Source organism: Anopheles stephensi, chromosome 2 (genome assembly GCF_013141755.1).
Source record: "Anopheles stephensi strain Indian chromosome 2, UCI_ANSTEP_V1.0, whole genome shotgun sequence".
In the NCBI taxonomy this organism is placed as follows: Eukaryota; Metazoa; Arthropoda; class Insecta; order Diptera; family Culicidae; genus Anopheles; species Anopheles stephensi.
In genome coordinates this window covers 89520657-89546899 of record NC_050202.1, presented here as the reverse complement: position 1 = coordinate 89546899, position 26243 = coordinate 89520657, and the positions used below count along the sequence as shown (strand labels likewise).

Below are 26243 nucleotides of genomic sequence, written 5' to 3'. Positions count from 1 at the left end.
ATTAACGCGCACGGCCTTCGGATGCGCTGACGACGCCGCCGTGCATCATCGCATTTTGATTTTCTTTTCATTACCGATCAACCTTACCCCGTGACAGTCCGGACGACATGCATGGAGCTCTGGAGGAGCAGCAACGATGTCGCCATGTCGGGTGCGTGGAGGAGCTTAGGTTCATATTTTTGGGAGTTTGTTTCGCTGTTTGGTTTTGCTGTTTACACAGGGCCTTAACAACTTGCGGACGCTCACTCGCTATTGGGGCTTGCACAATGCAGTCGCACTTTCTTTTTTGACGTTAACGTGATGGGATGGAGATGAGCGCTGGCTGATGTGCGCACGGTGGAGTGCATTAGATAATCGGGTTTGAAGAGTGCAGCCAACCGCGTGTGGATTTTGGGAGTGAATTGGGAAAATAGTTTATGGGGATTTTCAGATTTAATTTTAAAAGTCGTCACAAATATTCGTAACGCTAGCAGATGATATCATAACGGTGGCAGTTGATTTTACAAAGTTAAATTTGTGGCTTCTGAGCTGTATCAGACAGAAATTTTCTTGGAACTAATGTTCAACATTATATTCCGGTTGAGGTTTTGCAATTTGAGGATCCTTGATGAATTTACTATAGTTAAGACCCCACTCAACACACATACAAATGCGATTAAAGTCTCTAAACCTCAAACACATTTTGAGACAAAACCCCGCCCGGTCGGTGCATGTATTGACCCGAATCACCAGGAAGCCTCGCCATTTTAAACCCACAAAGCAGTAATTGAATCAACAATCTGCTAGCTTAATGGTTGACATTTAACTTTTTGATTACAATTTAAAGCATCTGCTCGCTCACTCTTCTCACCGCTGAAGCTAAGGTGTTTGAGCTGTAAATATCACATCCCATTTACGAAACAAACAAAAGTCCGAACGGTGAATAGCAAAAACCCAACCCATCAATGTTAATGGGATATTCATCATCTTATGTCGCACTGGCGCAAGATCTGCATTTTGCAGCCAACGCTGGAAACAATTTATGAACCAAATGTGTTTTAGGGTATTCTTTCAAGCATCCAAGGAAAGCGTCCAGCAGAACGCGGTCCATTCCTTATGCCACGGTCTAGCGAGCCGTTAGAAACACAACCCTGTGCCACGACCCTCTAGGACAGGAAGTGCATTCTAGTGCGTATGATATACGAGCTATGCAGACGGCTGTGACACCCGTCGAACACATGTTGTTAATTAAGAATTCCAAGTATTCACCGAAAAGTTTTGCTAGCTCGCCGATAGACACGCCGGACTTTGGCGCTTGGCCCTTCCCCTGGGGGTCGCGGTTTCGTCTTCAGCTGATGCTCTCCTAGAATGCGTCCATTGTCGGATGGGTGTTTTGTGCAAACAAACTGACGCGCAAAGCAAGGGCAAAAAAGTGTGCACCCTGAACGAAAAAATGGTGCTGCGAGTTCATAATCGCCACAATCCCGGAGGCTGCACCACTCGCTCGGTTTGCTCTAAATGGGTTTCCTCTCGGTTCCATGTTGGGACCATGCATGCATGGGCTCAAGTGTCCTGATGAAGATTTGTGTTGCCTCTTTGTTGCTACTGTATGTGTGTGTGTGTGTGTGTGTGTGTGTGTGTGTGCGAGAGGGTTTGTGTGTACATTTTCGGTTAGCGAGTGGCCCTTTTGCGCGGGTTAGCAGGGCTCGCAATCTTGGGATTTAGCGCTTCGCCTGCCTTACGGCGGCACAAAATGTCACTGTTGGATGTTGGTGATGTGTGTGTTTTGGGTTTGCCGTTTGCATTAGCATAGCGTCATTCCTCCTTTCATTCCTTGCCCTTTCTTTCAACCTCCTACTTGCCCCACCTGTGCCATCTTTCGCCCAAGTCTCCCCATGAGAACAATACTTCCGATTCCTTCCTCCTTCGGGTCCGTGGCCCGTTGAAAAGAGAACCCGGGGGCGCTCACTATCTTGGGATGATGATTTGCGCTTGTTTTTGAAGTAGCTGGTGCCACGGGCAGAAGCTTTCCAGTGAAGGCGCTCGCCGGCCCACAGCCGGCTTATCCCGAGCCGCGCGGTATGTTTGGATAAAATATGCATAAAATGCTCAGATGCTAGAATGCGACCGTAAACGCCGGGCTTTTCGGGGTCGAACCGCGTCAAGCAGCGGCTGGCTACTTTGAATCAAGTGCAAAACGGTCGCCGAGAAGGCACCCCTTAGCGGTACCATCGATGGGTTACCAGTGCTGGAAGCCAGTTTGCGGTTGTTTTCTTTCCTGTTCGCTTTTCGCCAGCTTGTGTACGCACCCGCCGAGGCAAAGAAGAGCCGCCTTCCCCGAAAGTCGTGACCGATGCGGTTCCACCCGAGAGATGGGGTCCTGTGACATTGGTGACACAGGACCGGCTACACAGCTGAAGTGATTCATGTATCCCGGCAGCATTGCTGCCCTCACTTCCTGTGGCTGTATATGGTGCAGGTTGCCATCCCTAGGTTAGGCCTGTCCCAGTTCTTACGCTTCCCGTTCTGGTGCCAGATTTTTGCATTTGGTTTGTTTCATTCATCAGCACCAACCAAGCAGGCGGCAATCGATGTAAGGCAAGAACAGCCCTGAAAAGTGTGCCCCCCCTCCCTCCACCAGGCCACCTTGTACGGCTTCGAAGGCAAGGTGTCGAAGGTTATGCTGTGTGTTAGTTTTTCCTTCTGCTTGCTCCGGAAAACCGCAGCTTCAGCCGGAAGCCGGATCGCAACCCGTATGCCCGGGTTGCTTTCTTCCAAACATTGCACCCGTTCTCGGCAGGCAGAATGACCAGGAATTGCTTACCTAAGCACAGATCAATTAACACTCTCTCTCACCACTCTCGCCCAGCTCAGCACACTCGGCAGTGTTACGGACGTTTCTATTGATGTTTTCGGCCAGGGTAACAGCTAATTGAAATCCACGGGAATTGTGCAATCACTCTCGTATCCGCTACAAACGAGCCGACATTCGTTAAAGATTCATCTCTCGGGCGAGCAAAACGATTGCAAAAGATTATTTACGTTTGGAAGAAGAAACATCTTCAGTACTTCTGCTACGAGTGAGTCAAGCGGCGAGCTGCTAATCATTTGATGAGTCTTTTCACGGGAGACGTATCCTAACAAGTGTTTAAGATTTCCTTGGTGGAAGCATAATGTTTGCTTGAATGCCATATTAACGTTGAATGGACTTGAAGACCTGAAAAACTAATCCAAACATAGAGCGGAACGAACCATTCGAGATTTGAACCAAAGACCGAGCGCGCGCGTGTTGGCGAACTGTGCCGTTAACATTTCGACTGTTCGCACTAACCACAGAACTTCCGCTAAAACTCTATGTCAAAAGGTAGCCTGACGAATCAATTGAGATATTCGTTTTAAAAGGAAATATATTGAACTCCAAACAGATTTAAACTGACCCATCGATTGTTAATCAACAGCTGTCACTCGACAAAAGATTGTCCTCTCGTAACGCAAGTTCCATAATTATTCATACCCCCCATTTGGATTAACTTTTTGTAATATGAAACACCAACCGGTACATTCATTTCAAATCACATTCGAAACGGTCGTCTATCAACAAAACTGTCACCACTGCTGGCCAACCGCCTCCAGTACCATCTATCCAGCTGGAAATGAGAAATTGAGAAGCTTACCCACCAAAACCGACGCCCCCGGAACTCGCCGGCCAAGAATTCGCCGCACCGGGACCAGGCCAAGCGAATGGTGGCCAAAAACTTCTTCAATTTAAAATTTTCAACATTCAAATTGCAAATTGATCTCTTCGTGGTGGTGCAGCTGTGTTGTGTGCGCTACCTTTGAGACCTTGTTTCCTGGTGGTCAACTTTTCGGATGTGGTTTCTGTGGCTTTTCATTCCCAGCGTGTCGCCAGCGCCGAAGATGCCATCGCGGACAGCTTGCAACGCAGTTTCGCCCGCAAAAATTCGACTCGTCGGATGGATCACGTTACGCGGGGTGGGGGCCGCCGAGGGGGTGGCTGCGAGAAGATTGGGCTGAGGAAAAGCTGTTTTCAAAGCTGATTCCAAAACAATTACCAAAGGCAATCCGAACAAATTGGCCAGGATCAAAGCGGTAAATCTCGGGCTAAATCCTTCCCTTGGCGTGCTCGACACAAACAACAAGCACGTATGGACGCTCGCGTTACGTCGCGTCGTTACTTGGTCGTACGCCCGCCTGCGAAGTAGAACGTAAACCCCCTAGCCCCAAACTAAAGGTATTTTTGTAACGTATATACATTCTGGTGGCACGAGGCACTGGGGCGATGATTGTTTACTAGCTCCGAACGCTCCGAACGGGGTTTATCTTGGGTGTTTTGTTTCGTACCGAAAGCTCTCGATATTAGTTCGCGGAACTGAAGCAAGGCACACAAAAACACAACAACTCCAACATACAGATAGCGCCCAGACAAGACAGAAGCTGTGCAGGAGAACTAAGCTCCCGAAGCGTAAAAGACGTGCGTCAGCGTTTGCAGCTTATGGATTTATGATGATGAAAATTTCGGCTTCAGCTTCACTGGAACCGGGCATCTTACGGGCGGCTTACGGGCGAATCCGTGTTGGGTGTTGCAAATTAAGCTGTGCATAAAATATTCCTTTTGTTTGTCCATAAATCATTCATATGGTGCACCTTTCGGGTCCGGCAGTACCGGCAAGAACTGGACAGTGTATCGACAACCCTGTCCCTGACTGTGACGTGCAGTGTCATAAAATTAGAGTTTAAAAAATTTAATAAAAAACGAACCAAACACATAAATCTTGGTGGCGATATAAAAACCAGAAGTTTGCAACCGTTTCGGGTCTCGCTCTGCTGTTCACCTTGAGCGAGTGCGGCCGGGCAACTCGGAAGGCTCGGAAGAGTCATTAAAGCTCTCAATCGGTAGGTTGATTAGGAACGCTCTGGAACGCCATCCCAGGCCTGGGACTGGGACCCGCCAGCATGATTCTGCTGCAACACTTCGAAGCACACCGCAAGCGAAGCTCGCAAAAACGATAAGAAAACGGAACATCGTCGCGGGAAAATAAAAGCGAAGCGATGGTATGCGTTAACGTTGGCAGGGAATCTTGAGGACCGAACCACCGTCACGGACCTCTCGCACTGGACTGGCTGGGCACGGGCACCAGAGAATTCTCTCCCTGGAGCACAATAAAAAAAAGCTCCCCAAGACAACATCCCCCGAAGTACGATTAATCGTGGACAGGCAGTTAACATTCTCCTCACTTTTACTGTTTCCGAAAGTGATGTTCTTAAAGATCCTTTCCCTTCCCCAACTTGATCCGATCCGCCTGCTTCCCTACCACTTGCTGGGGGACTGCAGTAAAATGGTGCACACAAAGAGACATCAAGCACTTACCTTCGTGAGAGCGATAGCTTGGAGTAGTCGTCTTCGGGTCTTGACACTGCACCACTTGATGATCGCGCGTCAGGAACACCACACGAAATCGGACTCCGTACCCACAACCCTTTAGGGCTCCTCTGTCACTTGCACTGTCTGCTGGAAAGCACTGCACTCTGTACACCTCACTACACCTCCAAAAGGGTGTGACGATGACTATCCCTAAGCCACAAACACACCAACACTACAAACACGATCCGATAGATGCGCTAGGGCTAAGGTACACCAGCACCAGCAATGATTTGCAATTGCGATTTGTACCACTTAAGCCTTAAAGCACTGCTGAATTGGAAATTAAGAAAAAAAAACTTGAAGATAAAATACAAATTACAATCTAGCTCGAAAACGTACACATTAATCCCGAAAAGCTTGAACACACTCGCACGATTTCACACACAGACATCAGTTAAAGGCCTCGAGCGTTGGCTTATGTTCCTCAACGATCGCCGACAACTGGAGACAACACTGCATGCATGTCCCGCGAGGCTCCAAACGCTCAGCGAGTTCCAGAATTCACCAAACACCTAAACAGTTCCCGAAACAACCTCCAGGAAGCATGGTGAAGTCCCGAGAGATAAATAGCATCAAGCTGCTGCGTAGAGCCAAATCTTCTTCACTTTAAGCCGCAGGACACCCGTGTGGCGCGATCAATGGAGGCAGCGATCCCGGCGCAGCATAAAACAAAAGCAAAACACACAACGGCACCGGCATCCAAATGATAGTAATTTTCGTTCCAATCCGTACCCGAAACCGAAACCGAAAAGGGGACTCTAGAATACAGGGTCCAGCGTCACCGAGATAAAGCACAGCGAATTAAAATAAGAGCGAAGCGGAAAAAAGGAAACACACACGCTTAGCATCCTGAACATTACAATTCACCATTCCTTCTTCGCGAGAACTGTCCGGAGTCGCTTTGATAAACACGCGATTTCGTAGAGTATGCTAAAAATGTTGCTCAAATTCACTCACAGTTTAAAATTCTTTACCCTGTCTGATTGTTTCAAAAGATCGACCAACAGAAAAAAAAACTACGAGAGCTTCAAGAACACTTTGCCGACATTACCCGCAAATGCGTAATCCGTACGCAGGCCTGCTTGCACACAGCGTCTTCTAACTCCTCGGAGCACGCGGAAAGAAAGCGAGTACAGTGCGCACCGTACGTCTTGAGCGCAACACTTCGACTGGCCACCGCGGTCGAGCTCGAAGCAGGAAAAACCGTTTTCAAAGCGAGTTCCCGGATTGAACTGTGCAGCCACTGCCGAGCCGACCGACCACGCAACTAACGCTCGAATCAGCGTTCGCTGCCGCTGAATGCCCGCTTATCGGTGCGGATGTGGTGCGGATGCTCCCCCAGGAGGGAGGGAGGGAGAGCACGGAGAGAGGGGCAGACGAGGGGAATGCGTGCTATCCTGCCAACCGCTGCCATTGCTGACCATTAGCTAAACAGTTTGGCTAAATAATATGTGTGTATATTATACGTATTATGTTATTAATAATAGCCCGGGTAGCGGGGAGAGCTGGCAGGGGGAGCCCGGGAGCGAGTGATCCCAAACTCCCGATGCATATGGGAAGGGGGGTTAGGAAGGAAAGATCCATCTCCGTCGGATAAACGCACGAACGCACCGAGATAGACCGAGACCGAGAGAGCGAGAGAAAAGCCCAAAGAATGAAGAGAAATGAAACAGTTTGGAAAAGGAAAGATGATCGCACATGGCCGAGACATGGCGAGACACCAACGAGCGAGAAGAGCTTGGGTGCGTCTTCGTTCGTGTTGCCCGTAGATAGGTCCGGCGGCTTGAGAGGCTTGGTTCGGGGCTCGGCCAGAGCAGGCAGACATAACGAGGGCCCAGCGATGGGCCCCTGGAACCCTGGAATTTGACAACGATCGGACGACCATGTGGTGCGGGGACCATGCCGTATGCACTTCGGAGAAAAAGGGCCGATTCGCGTCCAAATTATCGACGAGCAGCAGCAGAGGCAGCATCATCTTCCCTTGGTGTTTGATCCCCCGAGAAGATCAAGCCGAGATCACGCTTTTTATCGATGTGTTGGTATGGGGTGCACTTTCACTCTTGCTCTCAGACATTCAGAGGTGTTTCTCCAGAATTTTCCGAGAGCGAGAGAGAACGATGGGTTTTCCCAACGAGATAAGATCGTCTTCTCACGTGGGCTCACGTGCGATCACTTGAGATAATCTCCTTGGTGAAGTTCCCAAGATATCTCAGAATTTCTTCACTGTCTCTCTTAAACGGTAGTAAACTGATGCTCCGCGAAAGATCTAGAGCAGTGAGCACGTGCTCACTGACGCACTTATTCAAGCCTAGCTTAACGACCGTTGACATTCGTCACTAGAGGAAGACTAATCTTTCAGCAGGGTTTTTTTTGCGTAGCTTAACTCCCCATTAAAGGAATAAGGTTTTTGCTCGTTTCGCAAAACTTCACCGTTGAACGAACTTTTAAAACCCTAGAGCTGTTAATGGTGCCATAACGTTGGGACGAAGCTATAGTTTCACCACACTCCACCACATTATTCTCGCTAAGTGCAGAATGTGTTTACCATGTTCACAATTAGAGCAGATAGGCACGGAACGGTAAATAGTGAATTCCATCGTCTCAATATTTTCTGTGGACGGCTGCCACGGACATGAGGATGCACCAGTTTATTTGTTCACATTTCGCTAAATAAATCATAAAACTCGGAAGCCACTGCCCTGGAACCAGCTTCTTGCCAATCTTCGCTCGCCGGCTTTCCACAACCATCTGGCAACCGACGACGACCCCGTCAGTTGTTCGTCAACTTCCCGTGCAACCCTGAGCGAAAAACATGGCGTGTTTGCATAGGGTGATGAATTTTCCTTCCAATATCAGGAACACAGATTTTATGGTCACCCGTTCCGCGCCGTAACGACGCATCAAGCCGAAAAACAGGCACCAAAACTAACTCCATGGCTCCACAAACAACTTCACCTCAGCAGCGCTGGTCCGTTGGCGTCGTCCAGACGCCCTTACGGTACCTTCGATTATTAAATTCGAGAAACTCCACCACACGGCTACAAACTTCAGTCGGGCGTTTGACGTGTATTTATTTTTAGGGTACGTTTTGGTTATTTTTGGCCGGGAATGCCGCGAGTGCGGTCTTCCAGCAGCACACCGGGAGCCCGATTTTTGGAAAAGCACTCTTGACAGCGGTCGTACACTTTCTAAGCAGCGGCCGTTCGGCGTGTGTCAGCATCGGCGTCAAGTCACGCTATATCGAGGGAGTTCGACCGGTCACGGTCACTGCGTTCGCGAAACTAACCAGCACCAACATGAGCTGTAAAGGGCAACCAGCACCGGGAAGGAGGCACCAGAGCTCAAATGTCAACTCTAACGTCGGCAGCCCGGAATGAAGTCATCCCGGCACGCGCCCTAATGCTCCATTTTTATGGCCTACCGTGCCTTCGCGCGACCTCCCGGACCACTCCAATCCATACACCCGGCGGACATAGAAAATTGCAGCTAGGGAGCTCCACAGCAAGTGAAAATTAAATCTTTTCTACTCTCCCCGATGCCCGGGATCGTTATCCCGGTATCAATTACAACCTTTTATTGCATGTTCCGGCGCATATGTCACCGGGGGAGGGCTATCTTCAAACTTTGCGGTGTGGAAACGCGCGCGCGGAATGAGTTAACTTCGGCGCGGACGAGCTAGAGAGAGAGCAAGAGAGAACGCGAGTTATGGCAGCAAAAGATTTATGGCTTTCGATCAGTTTACGGTCAATTAAGCTAACGGTTGACCAACATATCAACAGGTTAGCGTGCTGCTGCGATGACCCTGCGGCGCAGGAAGGACACTCCAGCGTCGTCTCCAGTGATGCATGATGGATGGTAGGCAATAATAGATTATGCTTTTCTTTCTGGTTGTGACAGTAGTAGGGACGCCTATTTTGCGTTTTAGAACTGTGGACAATTGCGACTGGGATCGTGCAGGTGTGCTTGGGTAGCAATTGCTCCAGTATTCAATTGATTGGATAACCAAGTCAAGAACTCAGGTCCAAAGAGAACTATCGTTAGACTAGCTCAGAATATCTCCAGCAGGCTCAAAATAGCTTTATTGTTCTACTTCACCTGTTAGTTGTAACTGTACTGATAAGAATTGATTCTGAACTTCAGCTTACTTTCAGCATGCATTGCGAGCTACATCATCACTGTAAAAAGACACTCTTTCCCAGCTCACCCAAGAAGCGGGCCATTTAACAACACCATCAAAACCCACTGCACAGAATCCCACATGTCGATGTCGTCTGTGCAAGATTCTCGGCATAATTTCACCCCAAATCCTACTCACCTTTTCCACATTCCATGCCCAGTCTGTGGGATCAACGTGTCTGCCATTGCCCTCAGCCCCAGAGAAAGCAGACAGCAGAAGAAAGTCTGAGTACTGCGAGCATGTGGGCGACCTTGCTTGGATGCGAAGATCTGTTGTGATGGTCCGTGCCGGAATCGAAATCGGATCGCGACAAACTGGTAGGTGTGAGGTGATCCACAAGTGTCGCTGGCCAGCCAGCGGGGGCAACAGTGTTTATGTGAGTGTTCTAGTTTGTCCTACTTCAAAGTTCGAGGCACACCAACTCGATCCATCCACCGAGGCCTTGTGCTCTTTTCGCTCTCGATTCATTGATCATTTGCTGCTGGGAGTTGGCAAGCGACATCGTTAGCCATCATGTCCAAGCCATTGTGTCAAGCGTTTAAGGCTTTGCCGTTCTTTATCACGCGCTGGCTGTGAACTCATTGCCGGAGACCAAGATACTGGTCAGCTTTAGCTTCTCCGAAGGCCGCGGAACAGCACGTTATCGCCGAAGTTCCTGCCTTGGGCGGTACTTTCTTCCTTGCGTGCTTGCTGACTTGCTTGCAGATGTGTGTAGCAGCTGATAACGCGTGACAAGCGTTGCGTTCGGATGGCTTTGCAGACTCCCCCGATTCATGCGTGTGGAAGTGGACGGGAAATGCTTATCCTTACAATGTATCTAAAACTGTTCAAATCGCTGCCCAGGGCCGAATGCTTTGGAGGTACAACGACTTAGGTTGACTGCATGGGAACTTCCATCTTCTGCCGATTCTCCTCAGGTTAATTTTCGATCGTGTCGATCGATTGGAGATCTCCTTCCCAAAGCATATACCACGCTATGTTGAGCTAATCGAAGTAAGATTTCTAGCTCCCAAAAACTGCTTCGCCTGCTAACCTCGTGTCGAAATAATCCTTCACGCCTGCTTTTTCTCTTCCTTCTCGTGCTCTTTGATCGCCGTTTCTTTTTTCGGGAGCGGAAAGAAGAATATTTTGATAAACTTTTCCGTTCCGGTGTTTCCAACGGGCGGACTGTTGCTTTATTTTTAGGTCAACTCGTCAGCCGCAGCACACAATCAGCAGCAGCAGCAGCAGCAGTAGCAGAAGGCTAGCTTCCACTACCACGCGTGCTGACCACTAGCAGCTCGAACAGGAAGTGGCAGCTGATAAAGCCGAACCACACCATGGCACCCTTCGTCACGAAATCTTCAGCTCATGGGTGGATAAGTACCGCATGAACTAACCAGCTCGGGCCGCCGGGATAGAGTCGCCGTTTAGAGCGAAAGCATCCGCCTTGGAGTTTCGTTTCTTTTTTATGCTACTCACAGTGGACAACGCAAGCTTACGCTTTTCCACGCGGAAGTTGCTGCCTGTACCACGTGTTTATGTCCTAGGAATGGGGTTTTGGCCCAAGTAAATCAAAACTTTCAGGTGGCTTCCAGCGAAACACAAAAAACCATTACCCATCCCGGGGCACGTCGATTGGAATCTAGAACACTTCACCCAAAAAATGCTCCAGATGCTGCCGACGGACGCAAGCGGACGTGTTGCGAAAGAACATCAGTGCAGCGCATCGTTTCTCAAGTTTTCTCTTTCATTAACTCAATTTTATAGCACTCCATTAGCGGAAGGAAAATGTAAGCAAAAATAAAAGAAAACACACACCAACCCAACCAGAACCATTACGGTGTGGCGCGGGAACCATCCCATCCGTCCATCAAGAAATGCATTCTTCAAGAGCAAACATCAGCATCGAAGAATCTGGAGTGCAGGCGGTCCTCCACCAAGTCGAACAGTCGGAACACCCAAACATGACAAACACAACAGACCGGGGGTTGGAGATTGAGTAGAGTGAAAATACCTTCCCCAATCTTGCTGCTCCATCCGCATCCGTGAAAGAGCAGCAGCGATTTGTAGGAAGCGGCATCGCCAGCTTGATGCTCCGGATTTTGGTGCATTTTCTTCGCCATGTGCTGTTCATTCCTGTGGCTTCAGAATCGCCGTCCTAAACATGCGCATCGCCCTGTGTGAAACGTATAATTACGTGTACCAACTGTATCTAGATCTTCTGGAAGGTGTTGCTGCTCGATGATTTATTCTACAACATCTAAATGTTTGGAGGCTCGAGCCACGAACGGGCGGTAGACGCATTTCAAGTTTGTAGCACACCAACATTGATGAAATACCCGGCAGAGGGCGTTTGATGCTAATTCATTCGCTATTTCCAATTATTAATATGTATCCATAGCCGTACACTGGTGCAATGGCGCTGTGGTCTTCTCCCGATGCGCTTCTCCAACCATTGCGGCGACCGGATCGATTCGTTATCGTTCCATCATTCGATTCGTTCCCCCGGCGTTTCATCATCTGCTCCAAGACCTTTGGAGTGTTTTTAACCCTTTTTTCTGTTCTCGCGTGTTCCTCTGCCGGGGCTGTCAACCATTGCGCCTCGATGCAAACGTTCAACCGGAGATATGTTTGTTTGCTGATGGAAAGCGAAACTACGGCTCTACAAACACGACCACGTTGTCATTCTTCTTGTGTACATCCACACGAAGCGCATCCACGCCAAAGAGTCTTGTGGGTTTTCACAGCCATTCGCGCACTTGCGTACCATAGTCGTGTCCAATCTGTCCAACATTCCGGACGAATCAATCGAGCTTCCTGCACGGGCCAACAACAATGTTGGAAAACAACAAAAAACCGCCCGAACCTACAGCCTACCATCACCGGCCCGGCCAAAAACGGACGGAAATGATTGATCTATAACCGCTCGTCCGGACTGGTGGACTGTGCACTACGGGGATTGGTGCGTTGGATTCTTCGTCTTGTGATGTGATGTACTAGTTGTTGTTGCTGCCTGATGCCTGGGTCCAACTTGCAACTGCAGCTGGTGGATGGCATTCCTATCATGTTTTCCCCCGGTAGCGAGCACATGGATGGGCCTCACGTGCATCTTCCTACTATTCGCGTCCGAGTCCGCGCTAGTACTGCTTCCAAATTGCCACCATTGTACTTGCGGGATATGTCTCGAAAAGCAGTCTCGTGCGGGTTGCTCTCTGTTGGCGCTCGGTTCGGTGTGATTGGGTTCTTTGCGGGTTTGCCGATTCTTTTCTGCGCGACCTTTCTCTTTCTATTGATTCTGGCTGCTGCCGGGCGGGAGTCATCTGGTCGGAAAATTACACATTCCGCTACCACACCATCCATCTTTTCCTCCCCCGGTGGGGCCAGAGCCAGCCAGCCAAGTGGTTCAAGGTAACGACGCACCGGGCTGACGAAATCTCGGGAATCTGCTCGGGTGCTCGGATCGCCCAGCATGTCCCAGCTGGCTCGTAAACACACCCCGATGGTTGGTGTGTGTTGGTGCACAGTGTGCATCGAGCTGCTGCATGTAGCTGCGATGGCTGTGGCGTAGTAATAGCCCGACAGTGCCGAGAATGAGGAAAAGAACCGATTGCATACCACCATCGGGGAACGGCTCGACCTCTTCTCCTGCCAGCCAACCACAGACACAAACGCACACACACATGTAGCAACTTCTTCTACTGTTTGTTTTTATCCCGCATGGAAATTAATGGATGCTGACGAGCAACTATCAACCGGTCGGTCTTCAGCCGCTACAGGGAAAGAAAAAGGGAAAATGTGTTTTAGAACAGCGGCACACACACGCACACACGCCGGGGAAAGCTATTTACGGGCATGCATTACTTAACGTTACACCACTTACCCGATAATTCCGTGTTAAATATGATGCCCCCTTCGCGTTATCGAAAAGCCCCGAAACGCCGAAGGAGTTTCTCGGCCTGGGAAACCGAGGGAACTGATTTGTACTTTCCCCGAGGGTTTGTTGTACCTCCCGCAGTGCGATGGAAAGTCTTTAGGCCACGTGTGAAGAACGCTGCCAGTGGATGTCTTCATCGGCCGATACCTCGCGCCGTTCGAAGCCGATAAGTTAATGAGCTGGCCCGTAACGACAAATCAACAATCAAACTGTGGAGGGTGTTATTTCTTGGAAGTGTTTACGGAAGCATGGAAAACGGGACTGGCTTGGAAAAACGTGTTTCATACATGTTGCGTGAATAGGCGATCAATACTGAATGCGCTTTACATTTAAAAGTTAAGATTTTTTGGATTTCAATTTGGATGACGGTATCATAATCTACAGATCGTCCAAACCAATGTGATTTGCAGTCTTGTATTTTAGGTTCAAGCAATATGATCAGGCCGTTCCTATCGAATAAAAACCGATTTCTAGGGAGAAGCATACAAACAACTATAAACTAATTTAAACTTAATTAAATGCAAATTGTAGATACAAATTCAAATTTAAAGTTTTCATTCGTATAAACTCAGCAAACCTTCGATAGACACAAGGGTTAAGAGAACCTTATTATGCTCCTTGCTTACAATCCATCTACTTGTGTGCAATGTTCCACACAAGAACCGCCAGGCCACGTTATGCTTTTATGCGGGAACTGCCAGAGCTTTTATGTGAAGCTTCTATGCTCTCATTGAGCTTACTAAAGTCAACAAAATGTAAACGTTTTCAGTGCTGTTTAGACCTGTTTTATTCTTAACATTTCTTCTTTCGTAACTTTTCTTTACGCTTAACTAATTCTCTAGCCAACATTCGAATCCAATCCTGCTCTAGAATCCTGGATCCCACTCGGTCTGCTGCGGTACCCGGTTGATCTGGTAGCAAACGATCGTGTCGCCCGCTTTCAGCTCGATCGTTTGATCATTTAAGCGTAGCCCACATTCGACGTCCTTCTTGATGCTGTCCACCTCGTTCTTCAGGTGTCGCATCGATTCCAGACTCAGCTCGTCCACCAACAGCTCTCCGTTGCGCTTCACTTTGTACTTGAGCGACTTCTTCAGCAATCCCTTCGTACATCGACACCCGAGCACGGTCACCTTCCGCCGTCCTTCGTTTATGTCGAACAGCTGCTGTACGTTCGCTTCACCGACTTCCTCCGCCACGTCCACCAGGGGCAGCTTAGCGTTGATCTCTTTCTTCAGATCATCCACCAACCGGTAGATGATGTTCACCGGTCGAATGTTAACTTCTTTCGTCGGTTTATTAGGCACGTTGACCGAAAATGCGTACACGATCGCGTCAAACAATCGGGCCAGCTCGAGATCGCTCTCGTTCACATCACCCACGGCGTAGTGTATCACGTCCAGCCGGCAGCGATCGTTATCGTCGTACGTTTCCAACACGTCCAGAATGGCTTCCACCGAGCCGTGCACATCGCCCTTTACGATCACGTTGATGCGTGGCTTTCCATCGTCCGGAGTTGCTTCCTTTTGTCGTGGTCCTTGCTGCTTGCGACGATAAAAGCCGGACAGACGAGCCTTTTCCCGTTCTGCCTGATACTGCTCGTCGTGCTCCTTGCGCTTCAGGTTGATCGCTTCCGCATCGCTCAGCGCCTTCTCCTTCATGGCTTGGTTCGCACGCCACCGAAGCACCGAGTTGGCCATCTTTTCCGATTCTACCTCCAGAATCATATCTCCTGCCAAGGGCAGCTCACGCCAGCCTAGAATTTCTACCGGCATGCCCGGAGTGACCACGGAAACGGGTTGTCCTGCGTGATCGAACAGACCGCGCACCTTTGCCCACGCCTGTCCACTGACCAGTATCGCTCCTTTACGCAGTGTGCCTCGCGAAACAATCGCAGTGGACAGTTTCCCTCGATGTGAATCTACCTTCGATTCCACCACAACGCCCTCCACCGGACCAGTGTACTCTCCCTTCAGTCCCATCAGTGTCGCCTGCGTACTCACAGCCTCTGTCAGCTCGTCCAGATTCGTGCCATGCAGTGCGGAAATGCCCACAGCAATCGTATCTCCTCCGTAGCCTTCCAACGCGAGGCCATGTTGCGACAGTTCCTTCTTCACCCGGTCGATATCGACGCCCGGTTTATCGATCTTGTTTATCGCCACAATGATCGGCACGGACAGTTCTTTGGCCAACCGTAACACTTCCTTCGTCTGTTCCATAACGCCATCCTCGGCCGCCACGACCAACACGATAATGTCCGTCAGATTAGCGCCACGTGCCCGCATCGCACTAAAAGCCGCATGGCCGGGTGTATCGAGAAACGTAACCTTCTCACCATTGTCCAGCTCCACCGTAAACGCTCCGATGTGTTGCGTTATACCACCCGCCTCACTAGCCGCAACTGACGCCCCGCGCAACGAATCGAGCAGTGTCGTCTTCCCGTGATCCACATGACCCATCACAGTCACGACCGGTGGACGTTCCTTCAAGTTTTCCGGTGCTGGCGGTGGTCTCGGTACCACATCACGATCCTTCAACACTTCCTCCTCCACAACCGGTGCGGCCACAATCTTCGTCTTAAACCCGCACTTGGCCGCAATATCCTTGATAATCTTCGGATCTTCAAGGCGTGCGGTGGCGTCTATATTGCCGGCACCCTTCACGTACAGCATCACCTCCTGGATGTGCTCCAGCTCTAGCTGGCACGATTGGGCAAGATCCGCCACGATCATGTTTCGCCAGATGTCCACTACGCCGGATGTTTGTGGTTTGTTCTTTTTCTTCGGTGTGTATTCAATCGCATGCTTTTCTTCGGCTGTTTTTCGTCGCTTGGATAGGGCCGCACTGAATTGAAGCTGCCGCTGGTGGACGTTTGTAACAGGGGCAATGGCACACAGTCGTGTTTGCAGTAGCTCATTTCGAATTATTCTGTTGCGAGCGGAAGGAAGGGTTTAGTTAGGAAATGTGTTTCATACTGAAGTGTCATACTACCTTCGAGCCAGATAGCGTATGTGTAACATTGGAAGCCCGTTGGATGATGAATAGCAGGATGCTTATTCGCGAGGATACTGTTTAATGGATAATTAATGTACTTTTCCTTAATTATTTCATCGGTTATTGTACACTGTGGAAAAACATGGGATGTTATGAAATGTTTATTTACTTTCGGCTGTCAAAATCTGCCGGCTTCCTCAAATCACAGCTGTTTCAGGAAATGTCATTATGCTGTCAGTGTACATCCCAGAGAAAATACTCATGGAATCGTAATAATTAAAGAAATTCGAGAATTTTTACTATTTCTGAAAAACATTTCATGCTCCACATAAGTTTCTTTCCCGAAAATCCCCTTTTTTAAACGAAATTGTACATGTTTTTCGTGTAAACAAATCAGTCGTACACAATAATCCGCTAGATGTCGCCCGTATCGCCCGTAGATGCTTGGAAAGCTTTTTCGAAAAATGGCTGCGTCAAGTACGCAGCCACATTTCCGTTTGAGAATTGTTTCTGAATGGGTTTTGAATGTTTTTAACTCATAGTTCAGTGAAAGCAGCTAAAAGCTTCGTTCCACGAGCACTAATGAACGAAAAATTATTTAAAGAAGTAATTATAAACAAGTCATAAGCCTTCTCACCTCCAGAAGCAGACAGCAAATTCATTCAAAACACACACACAACGCCCTCATCCCGGCAAGAGATCACCTTCTGCGCTCGCACAATTACGAAATTAAGTCATCAATATGAACCCGGTTGGTGGCCCATTATCTTAAATGCTCACACCTTCTTCAGATAGCGTACATGTGCGGGTTGTCCACCGTTTTTTCTTCCTCTCTCTCGCTCTCGATGTCACGGATACACGGCAAACTGCTTCCGCACGGCTTGTCGATGCTGGGCGGATCGGCGTGGCAACTGGGAAAAGGACCACCCATCCTCGGGCAAATATTGACTCAGTCGAAAATTGAATTACTGCGTGATTATGACAAAAGCACAAGATAAAGGGTACTCACGCAGGTGCAGGTGAGCCCCGGATCGGACGAAACCACCTCGGTCCTTACCGGCGGACCGGAGAAAGGATAGCGTCGGGCTGTCAAAACATACGCACCGAAAAACCCCGGTCAAGGATATTGGAGTAAGAAAAAAAAACAAGCAATGAAGCAAAATCCGGCACACACACACACACACATCCTCGAGTGGTCAAAACCGGGGCCGTGACAAAAAGCGAAACTAAACAGAAATGAAGATAGCTGCATGGAGTGGAGAGAACTAAACGAATAAAAAACCGAGCCCAGGAAGATATACGCTGAAGTGCTGCAAAGTGACGGCGTGCTTTCTTTCATCTGTTTCTGTTGGGATGTTCGAGCTAGAAATAACCGTGGCTAGGTATTATTATTTTTACTATTTTTATTGCCCGTTTGGAACACTTTTCTGTACGTTTTTTTTACCTCTCTCGCCGACTAGGCTAGACAACCATGCCGTCAGTACCTCGGAGTCTTGTACGAATCGAAACAACATTTCCAGCGCGTCCGGCCAAGACGCTGGCCATGGATACCTATGGAATAAAACTTGTTGCTAAAAATAACACAACCACCTACAGGAACCCCTCCAACATCCGGGGGAAGCAGGTTGGGAAAACAGAAACACCAAACGGAGGACTCAGGTCAGCGGTACCAAAACGGAAAGGAAAATGGCCATAAAACAGAACAAAAACGCAATCGCACAGCGAGACGCGAGTTTTTTTGTTGCTTTCTTTACTTCATCACAACCCACACCCCCACCTACCTCCCATCCCCACCCAATCGAATTGTTTTCCGATTGTCATCGGTTTTATTCAGCCCCATTCATGTCTCCCCACGCCCCACGACTACAAGACCCCATCCGCGCTTACTATTGATTTTCCAACTTATTTCAAAATAAATATTTGTCACCGCAAACACGCGCGGGCGGAAAAGCGGGAAAATCGCGCCCAGCGTGTTTGCATGCCAAAGACCCGAGAAGACGCGAAGAGCAAAAAGAAACCGAAAAGGCAGTTGGTGAAAAGGTTGGAAAATCTCGACCAATGCTTGCTAACAGTGTTTTTAGAAGCTTTCCCAGGCTTAGCCTGGTTGCTGGTGGCATGTGGATGTGGTGAACAAATTAGGAAAATGCCTCCTAGTAACGCAGATTGCTGTGTTGAAATCTGGCTTACTTTGCTGCACTGCTATAACTCCCTTTGCCCCCCATCGAATCTTCTCGCTTTTCTTCGCGTACGCCACTTGCAGCAAATTGCAACACCACTTAAAATGCACTTTGCAATCGACAAAGACAAAAAAGCGTACAAACGCCAGCAGAAGAAATCACACAATAATGCACACTTTAGCTTGATGAGATGTTCGACGACGGGGTGAGATGTTGCAAAAAAAGAAACCTCACACATCGTTCGACGACGACGACGACGAGGGAGACGTGGCGAAAGTGTGTCAACATCGGTGCAAAATGCATTTCGCAAATATTTCGTAATCGCATCAATAACCTCTTCTGTGCAATTCAGTCTTTCTTTGCTCATTTGTTTTGATGACGTGTTTGCCTCAGAGTGTCTTCATGATGGGGAGGCGCATCAGCCGAACACTTATTGTGTCGCTTGTAGCTATGTTTGTATTGGCGAGATATTCTAATTCTTCTTATCGGAGTCTACTAACTGATTTGATAACTCTCAGTTAAACAAGCAAAGAATTAGAGCAAAAGAGAGAGCGACAGAGAGAGACATAGAGAGAGATTCTTCGACAGAGAGAGAGAGAGAGAGAGAGAGAGAGAGAGTCTCAATTACCCAGCTAATTTATTTACATCAGTACAAGCGTAATTGCTGGAATATATGAATCCCAACTGTTCCTCTCCTGCATCTTTCTAGACAAAATTGGAATACATTGATTTTTAAACATTTAGCTCCGAATAGACCACCGCCAAGCAAGCAAGTATCTTATGCCCAAAGACTCGGAGACTGGGAATCCTCTTACGCCTGCAGTCATCCATATCCAACACGTCCCCAAGAGATTGAATGAGGGGAAGTTGAGATGGTATGGGAGCAATGCGGAACAGTCTTGCCGGTTCCCCGCGTTTTCAGGCTACATCTTCAGAAAATTTGCTGTTCGGTATATCGTTCTCGTTTATCTTCAATTTAAGGCCCCAGTCTTGCGCTCCGGATACTGTCGGCTGTCGGTGTACGTGTACGCGTGTGTGTGCTAGAAAGATGGATATTCTAGTACGTGCACATAAATTCTACACACTCTTCCTATCGGATGCTGGCTGGCTGACTGACTGGTGGTAGTGCAAGATGGAAGTAATATATTCTGCACAGCTTACGTCAAGTCTGTGACGCTCTGTGAAATAGGGGTTTGGGACGCCAAAAACTGTTCATCAACTCAATGCTTGCTAATAATATTTAGAGAAATAACAATAATTGCTCAAAGAAAATTAATGCCAGATCTTTGCAAGCGTTGAAGCGTTCGGTAAAGCGTTTTCGTTTCCCTTCCCGCTCCCGCTCCGCCCTCTTTTCCGTAAGCCTACCGTAAGCTCCTCCTCCGCCAAGGAAACGCCTTGTTGACATTTTGGAAACAAAAGCGTGGCAGGCTGCGAGACGCAAAACACAGCCAACAACACACATACAATAAATTAATAAAGCTAAGCTAACAAACAAAAAGCGTTTTTTTCTTCTTGCTTCTTCTGTTTCATTTCTCACAAGATGAACACAAATGTGATCTTAGCAGCATCTTCTTTGACACACACACACTCACTCACACTTGCGAAGCCAAGAGGGAGAGAGCGAAGCACACACACACTCACACGTGCGTTGATATTTTATTAATATTTTCGAGGAAAAGTAGACGCAGAAGAAAGACTGGCTGGCTGGCTGGTTGACTGAATTCGAGTTGACAAAAACGCTGCATTTGAACGAAACGATGATGAAAATGCTCCGAGCTTAAAGGCGACGAAGCGTAAAAACATGCTCTCTCTCTCACACACACACACACACACACACGCATGAGCATGGCCGCACGTGCTTGGCATGGGGTGGAAAATTGCCCCCAAGGAAGATGGGGACAGTAGGTTTCCGTGTGGCAGGATGGGATTGGGCCCGCTGTTGGGCGAAGCGCAAGGTGGAAGATGAAATTAATATAGACTTTAATCATAGTTACGAGCCAATGTTCGGCGAAAGGATCGCAAATGAATTGGGATGAGAAAAAAAGTAGAAGAAAAAAAAACCACGAGCAGCTTGCAGTGCAGTGATATTAATAGGGATTAATTCCATTACTTTCTGCTTCACGTGGAGGAACGTTTAAAGTGGGTTTGAGGGATAGTGCTTAAGGTATGCTTTAAGTTAGGAAATGTTGGTAGTTTTTGGATAAAATTATTTGTATTGGCATGTGTAAAGATTGTGAAAGATTCTGATATAATGTCTCTTTTATTTTTAATCTGATGCGATCTTATTACATTAATCAAAGTAAGATATGATTATGTTTTCGCTGGCAGCTAATATAAAAATATAAATACTCTCCAATATTTCTCAACAAGAAAATATGTTATCTGACTCCCGGCACGATACTAAGACCATGTAGTGTCTGAAGAACTACTTATACAGAAATTAGCTAGCTAGTTGTTTAAACATTTGAATGAAAAATAATAAGGTAAGAACTTATTCTCTTTCTACGTACTTTGAGATTGTTATATTATATTTTTCGGTTCCTCATTTGGGATCATATAATAATAACTTAATTAAATTTCTCTTCGATGTCGATAGATTCCTTTTTTGAGATATAATAAAATAATATTGATCTTCATCCTCCGATAGCCTTGATTTTCTGACATCTGCAATGTTGATAGGTACTCACTCATGCATTTCGTATCGTGGAATTCGTGATGGAGAAGCAGCAATATCTTAGATGAAGATACTAGATTTGTAGCATATGAATTAAAAGTAGCTTTTTTGATGGAATCTCCAACACAACTCTCCTCAATCAGAGAATAGAATAGTCATGACCTGTTTTCTTTTCAGCTCAGATATTAGGTCCTCAATTTTTAATTGTAATGAACTAATAAGAGTCTTTAAACTGAGTTCTACAGCCACCACATGTTCTTGTATATATTGTTTGCTAAATACACTGCTCGTTCCATTTTCTTCTTCTTCTTCTTGCCTAACGACCTCTTACGCTTAGGTCATGCCTGCCATTTCCGGCTTACTAGACTAAATGATACTACGTAGTTGATTAGTTAGTCCACACTACGGGGGAACGGTCCTGATCGGATTTGAACCCCGGTCCTGCCGTATGAAGACTGGCGCGATTGTTGCCTCTACCATCAAACCGCCCCTGCCCCCATATTAAGCATAATAATTCCTTAATGAATTGTATGCTAGTTCTAGTTAAACCGTGTTTTGTGATGAAGATAGAATTTGACATGACTTGACACAGCGTCCATGAGGATACTTCAGAATGAGCATCCGTGGATGGGCAGGAAGATTAGGCCATAGTTGCCGGTATATAGATGTCTTGAGGTTTGAACGAGGACTTGTAAAGTAGTGCAGGAAGGTCCAGTAAGCTGCATTCTTGTACCGTATCGTGGAATACCTCGACGGAAGAAAGAGAAGATCAGTATGAGATCAAGAGACACTCCTGGAATCAGATAACAGGGTGTAATGAGAAGATGTAAAGATTTAATGACTTCTTTCGCCTCGTATTCTTCACTGTAGAATTTGATGTCTTTCTAGTATACTCACTTGATTGTCTTTGTAATTTCAGACTAGAACAAGTCTGATAGCAAATATGCAGCTTGTAAGCTGTTTACCTAATACCGGGAACATTTATCCATAAATATCAACAACAAACTACAAGCAAACCACGGATTGTTCAATAAAACGTGTAGAACCACCAAATAGAAACACAAAACATGAAAGAAAACAACCAACTCGTGAATCAAAGTGGAAAAAAGGGTTGCATCAGATTCAGTACAATGCAGTTTTCACAACTCCCTACCCTTTTGTATGTATCGAAAAAAATACTCACCCTCTCACCAGGGTCAGAATAGCACCGAAAACAGGGCACACAGTGGCACGATCCGCCGAAAGCGCAGCAAACAACATTCTCCTCCAACATTTAAACTCCGCCAAAGGGCATAGGCGCAAACGCGCAACATCATCAAGTGGGTGCTCACAGCCTCCTTCGATACTTTACTGGCACACACTCACACACACACACACACACACAGAGAAGTACCACCGGTCCGTACGTAGTTGGTAGCAAGCAGGCCCAATTGAAACTAATCGTTACAATAACGATTTTGAGCCTTTTGTTCGGAGTAGGATGAAGATGATTGTAGCCAACTTTAAATAACTACCCCTATCGGTGTTTTCTATTTTTACTGATGCCGATTACTTTTGTTACACACACACACACTCGACGATGCAATTGTCGCTAGGAACGCTTGCTGGGGTTTTTACTTTTTTTTTATTTTGGGCCCATTGATGGAAAATGGGCGCGAGAGACACCATGGGCAGGGAGATGACCCTACCGAACGGGGTGGAAAAAAGGGGTGGGCTTCAACATGAGTGTGTCTTCACACCAGCAAAGAAAAGCGTATGGAAAACGTTTCTGTGTGCGCGCGTGAGCAATAGTGCTTGAAACACTAACGAGCCGTTATGGAGCTGGGTGGTGCGCTGTAAAAAATATGTTTACCAATTAAGATTCAAGTGCTTGCGGTAACATTGGAAACATAAGGGCGCAAGAAGTGTTTCCACAGCTCCCCAGGGTGGGAGTGAAGGGGGAGGTGATGAAGGAATAAAAGAAAAATTGATTGCAATCATCATCGTGTGTGTGTGTGTGGCAGAGGTCATCGTGTTTTGTGCGTTTTTGTTTGTTTTGCTTTGAAAATAATGTAAAGAGTGTTGTTGTTGTTGTGATGCTGTAGCGACCGGAAGTCATCGGCAGGCTCTAGACCAGACTTGTGAGCCTAAATGGCCCAATTAGCGTCTGCTTTTAAAGCGTTCGATACGCGTGTGTGAGTGATAGTAATATTTTATTTTTAATTTTAAAACGCTTTTCTCTGTCCTCTCGGCAAACAACATTTAGAAAATCGTAAGGAAAGCTCGTTTGCATATGATAGTTCCGTTTCGTTTCGGGTACTAGAAGAGGCAGGAAAACGGTACGGGAAGATGTACAACAAAAAAAAGCTGAAGGTTTATAATTGACGGCACACCTAAGCAAATAGTCACTCAAGTACGGCAATCCGCCCCGTTCCGAGTTGGTCCAGGACCCGCCGGGCCGAGGACAACGCTGGCAGCATCTTTGTTATCGGCATCGGCACCCGGTACGTCTTGAGATGGGTCTTCCGATGGGGACTGGAGGGGAGAGCGGAAGGGCAAAACACCTTCTCCCTTTTCCCCTTTTTGTCACGGTTCCTTGGGCATGATCTCGTCTCGTGGCCCGTCCATCTCTCTAATGATGTTTGCTCAGCTTGATAATCGTTTCTTCCTGGCGATGTATGTGTCGTCCCGTTGCGTCGTCATCGGCTGGGTCCAGGGTTGAGGGTGATGATGATGCTTCTGCTTTCGCTACGCTCTCTTATCCCTCGTGTAGTTTTTGTAAGGGAGCTTTCGGAGGGCTGCTTTCGCGTCTTAAAGGTGTCAAACACGTCTTCGACGTTCCTGCCTACGCCGGCTTGCCGCCCGCTGTGCAACGACGCTGAGCATAATGTTTGCCCAGATGCCCAAGCCCACGATGCAACGATGCAGCGGTGCACACGAACGTCACTGGTCGGCTGTACCGGCTGCATACAGGCTTCTCGATTCTCGATTCTGTACCGCATCCGGTTGCGGACAGTCGCCGGCAAATAAAAAGTCAATCGTACACCCAGCCTTACTGTTACACAAAACGGGAATTGTTCGAAAACCGTTTCCTTCCATCGATCTGTGTTTAGTGACAAGTTAAGGTACGTATTTTCATTGCTCATTGTTGCAAAGGTTCCGTTTTCCCTTTGAAGATGGGTCAAAACATGCATTATTTATTTACACAACATTTTCACCGCCCCTAAAGACGGACAAAAGGTGTTTTGGTGGTGATGTCCGGGTCGTGGCATGAATCAAACACTGTCATCCTTGCTGCAAATGGATTCTGAAGCAGAATTGAATCACCTAGAGAAGGTTTGTGCTACGTAATGATGATATGCTTCCGGTTCAGGGTAGAGAAAGACGGATCTGTGCAAGAAAAATATAGAGAAAAAGAGGGAAATTTGTTAAAATAATAAGGAAAATCTGAACCAACTTTTGAGAGGACATAAAAGGGATATATTTTGATATAAAAATCACAAAAATTAAAAGAAAAACCTCCATTCCTTCTATGACCATGATGAGATTCAAGCAAAGAGGTCTCACTCGCCTCAGTCTTCATATGTTTGTTATTTTATTGTCCTTTTATTCACTCACATTTGGGCAACTGTTCCGAACAACAAACGCAGCTCATCTCGTTATTTCTTTTGAATTACTTGCTGCTAGATTTGCAAAAAAAAAGGAGAAGAGTAACAGAAACAACGTTAAATAAAAAAGGGAACACAAAGTCCTATTGTACAATTAGAAACGGAGGCTTACCGAAGGAAATGGTCATGTTGTAATGCTGTCCCGGCTCGTTCTGTACTGTACCTTTGAGCCCTTTGTTACCTGCACTGCCTTCCTGTTCCTGTGCTGTTCGGCCCTTGGGCAAGGATCCGGGTTGCCCGGACCGGAACTGTGCCACCGTTGCTCGTGTCACAATGGCTCATGCTTCTGTAGCTCAGGTTAAATGATGATCTACGATGAACATTGCAGGCCTTTTTCGGTACTGTCGGAAGAAAGTATGACTGTACGGATGGAGGAGATCAATTACCTGACACGGAAGGATGTGTTGCTATTGTTCTGCTTGTAATTTGGACTGGAATATTGAAGGTGAAAGGCTGAAAGCAGTAGGAAATTAGTAAGAGGCGATTTTTGTTTTAGTTTTGCATACATTTAGGCGTTTCAATATTTTTCTCTAGATTTTTATGAGGTTTTTTATGTGACCTGTAATAAAAAATCTGAATTGCGGTGTATGAAGCTTATTTCTAGGACCCAAGCTGTCACTTAATTTTAGGAAAGCCTTTTTATTTTAATGACAAATACATCTCATTGATGTACTAAATATCAGTCCTCATCGACATGGCGGAATGTCTACTGAAATGTTTTGGACAATTTATTATTAATTGCAATATGATTGTTCTCAAAATGATTTTCTCAATACACAACTATCACAGCCTAGAATCTTTACATTAAAAACCTCTTAGAATAGAGTGTGAATCCTTAATTGCATACTTCTAGGGGCTGATCGCATGGAGGATGCTTCAGCACACTCGCAAACAGAAAAAAATAAATTGGAACTAAGTGACTGCTTTAAAAATATGCTAGAATTGTATGAAATATCTTCAAACCAATATTTATAGAAATAAAAAACAGTAATAAACCCCTCAAAACTGCGATTTAATTATGCAAAACAACTTCCAAAGCTTTCGTAAATCTAATAGACTCCCGGGAAGCTTGTACCAACGCTTGGACCCTATTTGTACTTCCTTTTGTTAAGGATACATTGCACCTTTTGCCAGGCCTTCGTCGAACATTACCATCCCAAACAATCTCATACCGACAAACAACAGCCCTTTCGATCGAGATGCAGCACCGTAGGAGAGCGTATGAGTTTTCCAACT

At 47.0% G+C, this 26243-nt stretch overlaps 2 protein-coding genes and 1 long non-coding RNA gene across 11 annotated transcripts in view; all 3 read right to left on the bottom strand.

Moving 5' to 3' along the window:
- The window catches only part of LOC118505142 (papilin), a 61071-nt gene extending 54387 nt beyond the window's left edge, over window positions 1–6684 (bottom strand). For 6 of the 9 annotated variants that reach the window (XM_036040494.1, XM_036040500.1, XM_036040499.1 and 3 more), the window contains exons 1-2: window positions 6474–6684; window positions 5369–5689 (exon numbers count right to left, since the gene is read on the bottom strand). The gene's annotated coding sequence lies outside the window, so the exon portion shown is untranslated. Of the gene's footprint in view, window positions 1–5368; window positions 5693–6379 lie in introns of all 9 variants that reach the window. The other 3 variants (XM_036040495.1, XM_036040497.1, XM_036040496.1) reach the window with 3 other exon arrangements.
- A 7598-nt stretch (window positions 6685–14282) lies between these two features.
- Window positions 14283–16703, bottom strand: LOC118505185 (translation initiation factor IF-2, mitochondrial). The gene is made up of 2 exons (XM_036040640.1): window positions 16507–16703; window positions 14283–16443 (listed from the first exon to the last, which is right to left on the bottom strand). The coding sequence occupies exons 1-2, from the start codon at window positions 16533–16535 to the stop codon at window positions 14382–14384; spliced, it is 2091 nt and encodes a 696-aa protein (XP_035896533.1). The 5' UTR covers window positions 16536–16703; the 3' UTR covers window positions 14283–14381.
- A 5341-nt stretch (window positions 16704–22044) lies between these two features.
- LOC118505269 lies at window positions 22045–25924 on the bottom strand. Its single transcript, XR_004905399.1, has 4 exons — window positions 25120–25924; window positions 24958–25019; window positions 22258–24729; window positions 22045–22108 (listed from the first exon to the last, which is right to left on the bottom strand). It is a non-coding gene; the product is annotated as an uncharacterized LOC118505269 (long non-coding RNA).
- Between the last annotated feature and the right edge of the window lie 319 nt (window positions 25925–26243).

Excerpts from the sequence above, each read along its gene's own strand:
- LOC118505185 (XM_036040640.1), bottom strand. The coding sequence starts at position 16,535 with ATGTTACACATACGCTATCTGGCTCGAAG. Across the intron at positions 16,444-16,506 it reads ATACGCTATCTGGCTCGAAG|AATAATTCGAAATGAGCTAC; the intron begins GTAGTATGACAC and ends CGCTCGCAACAG.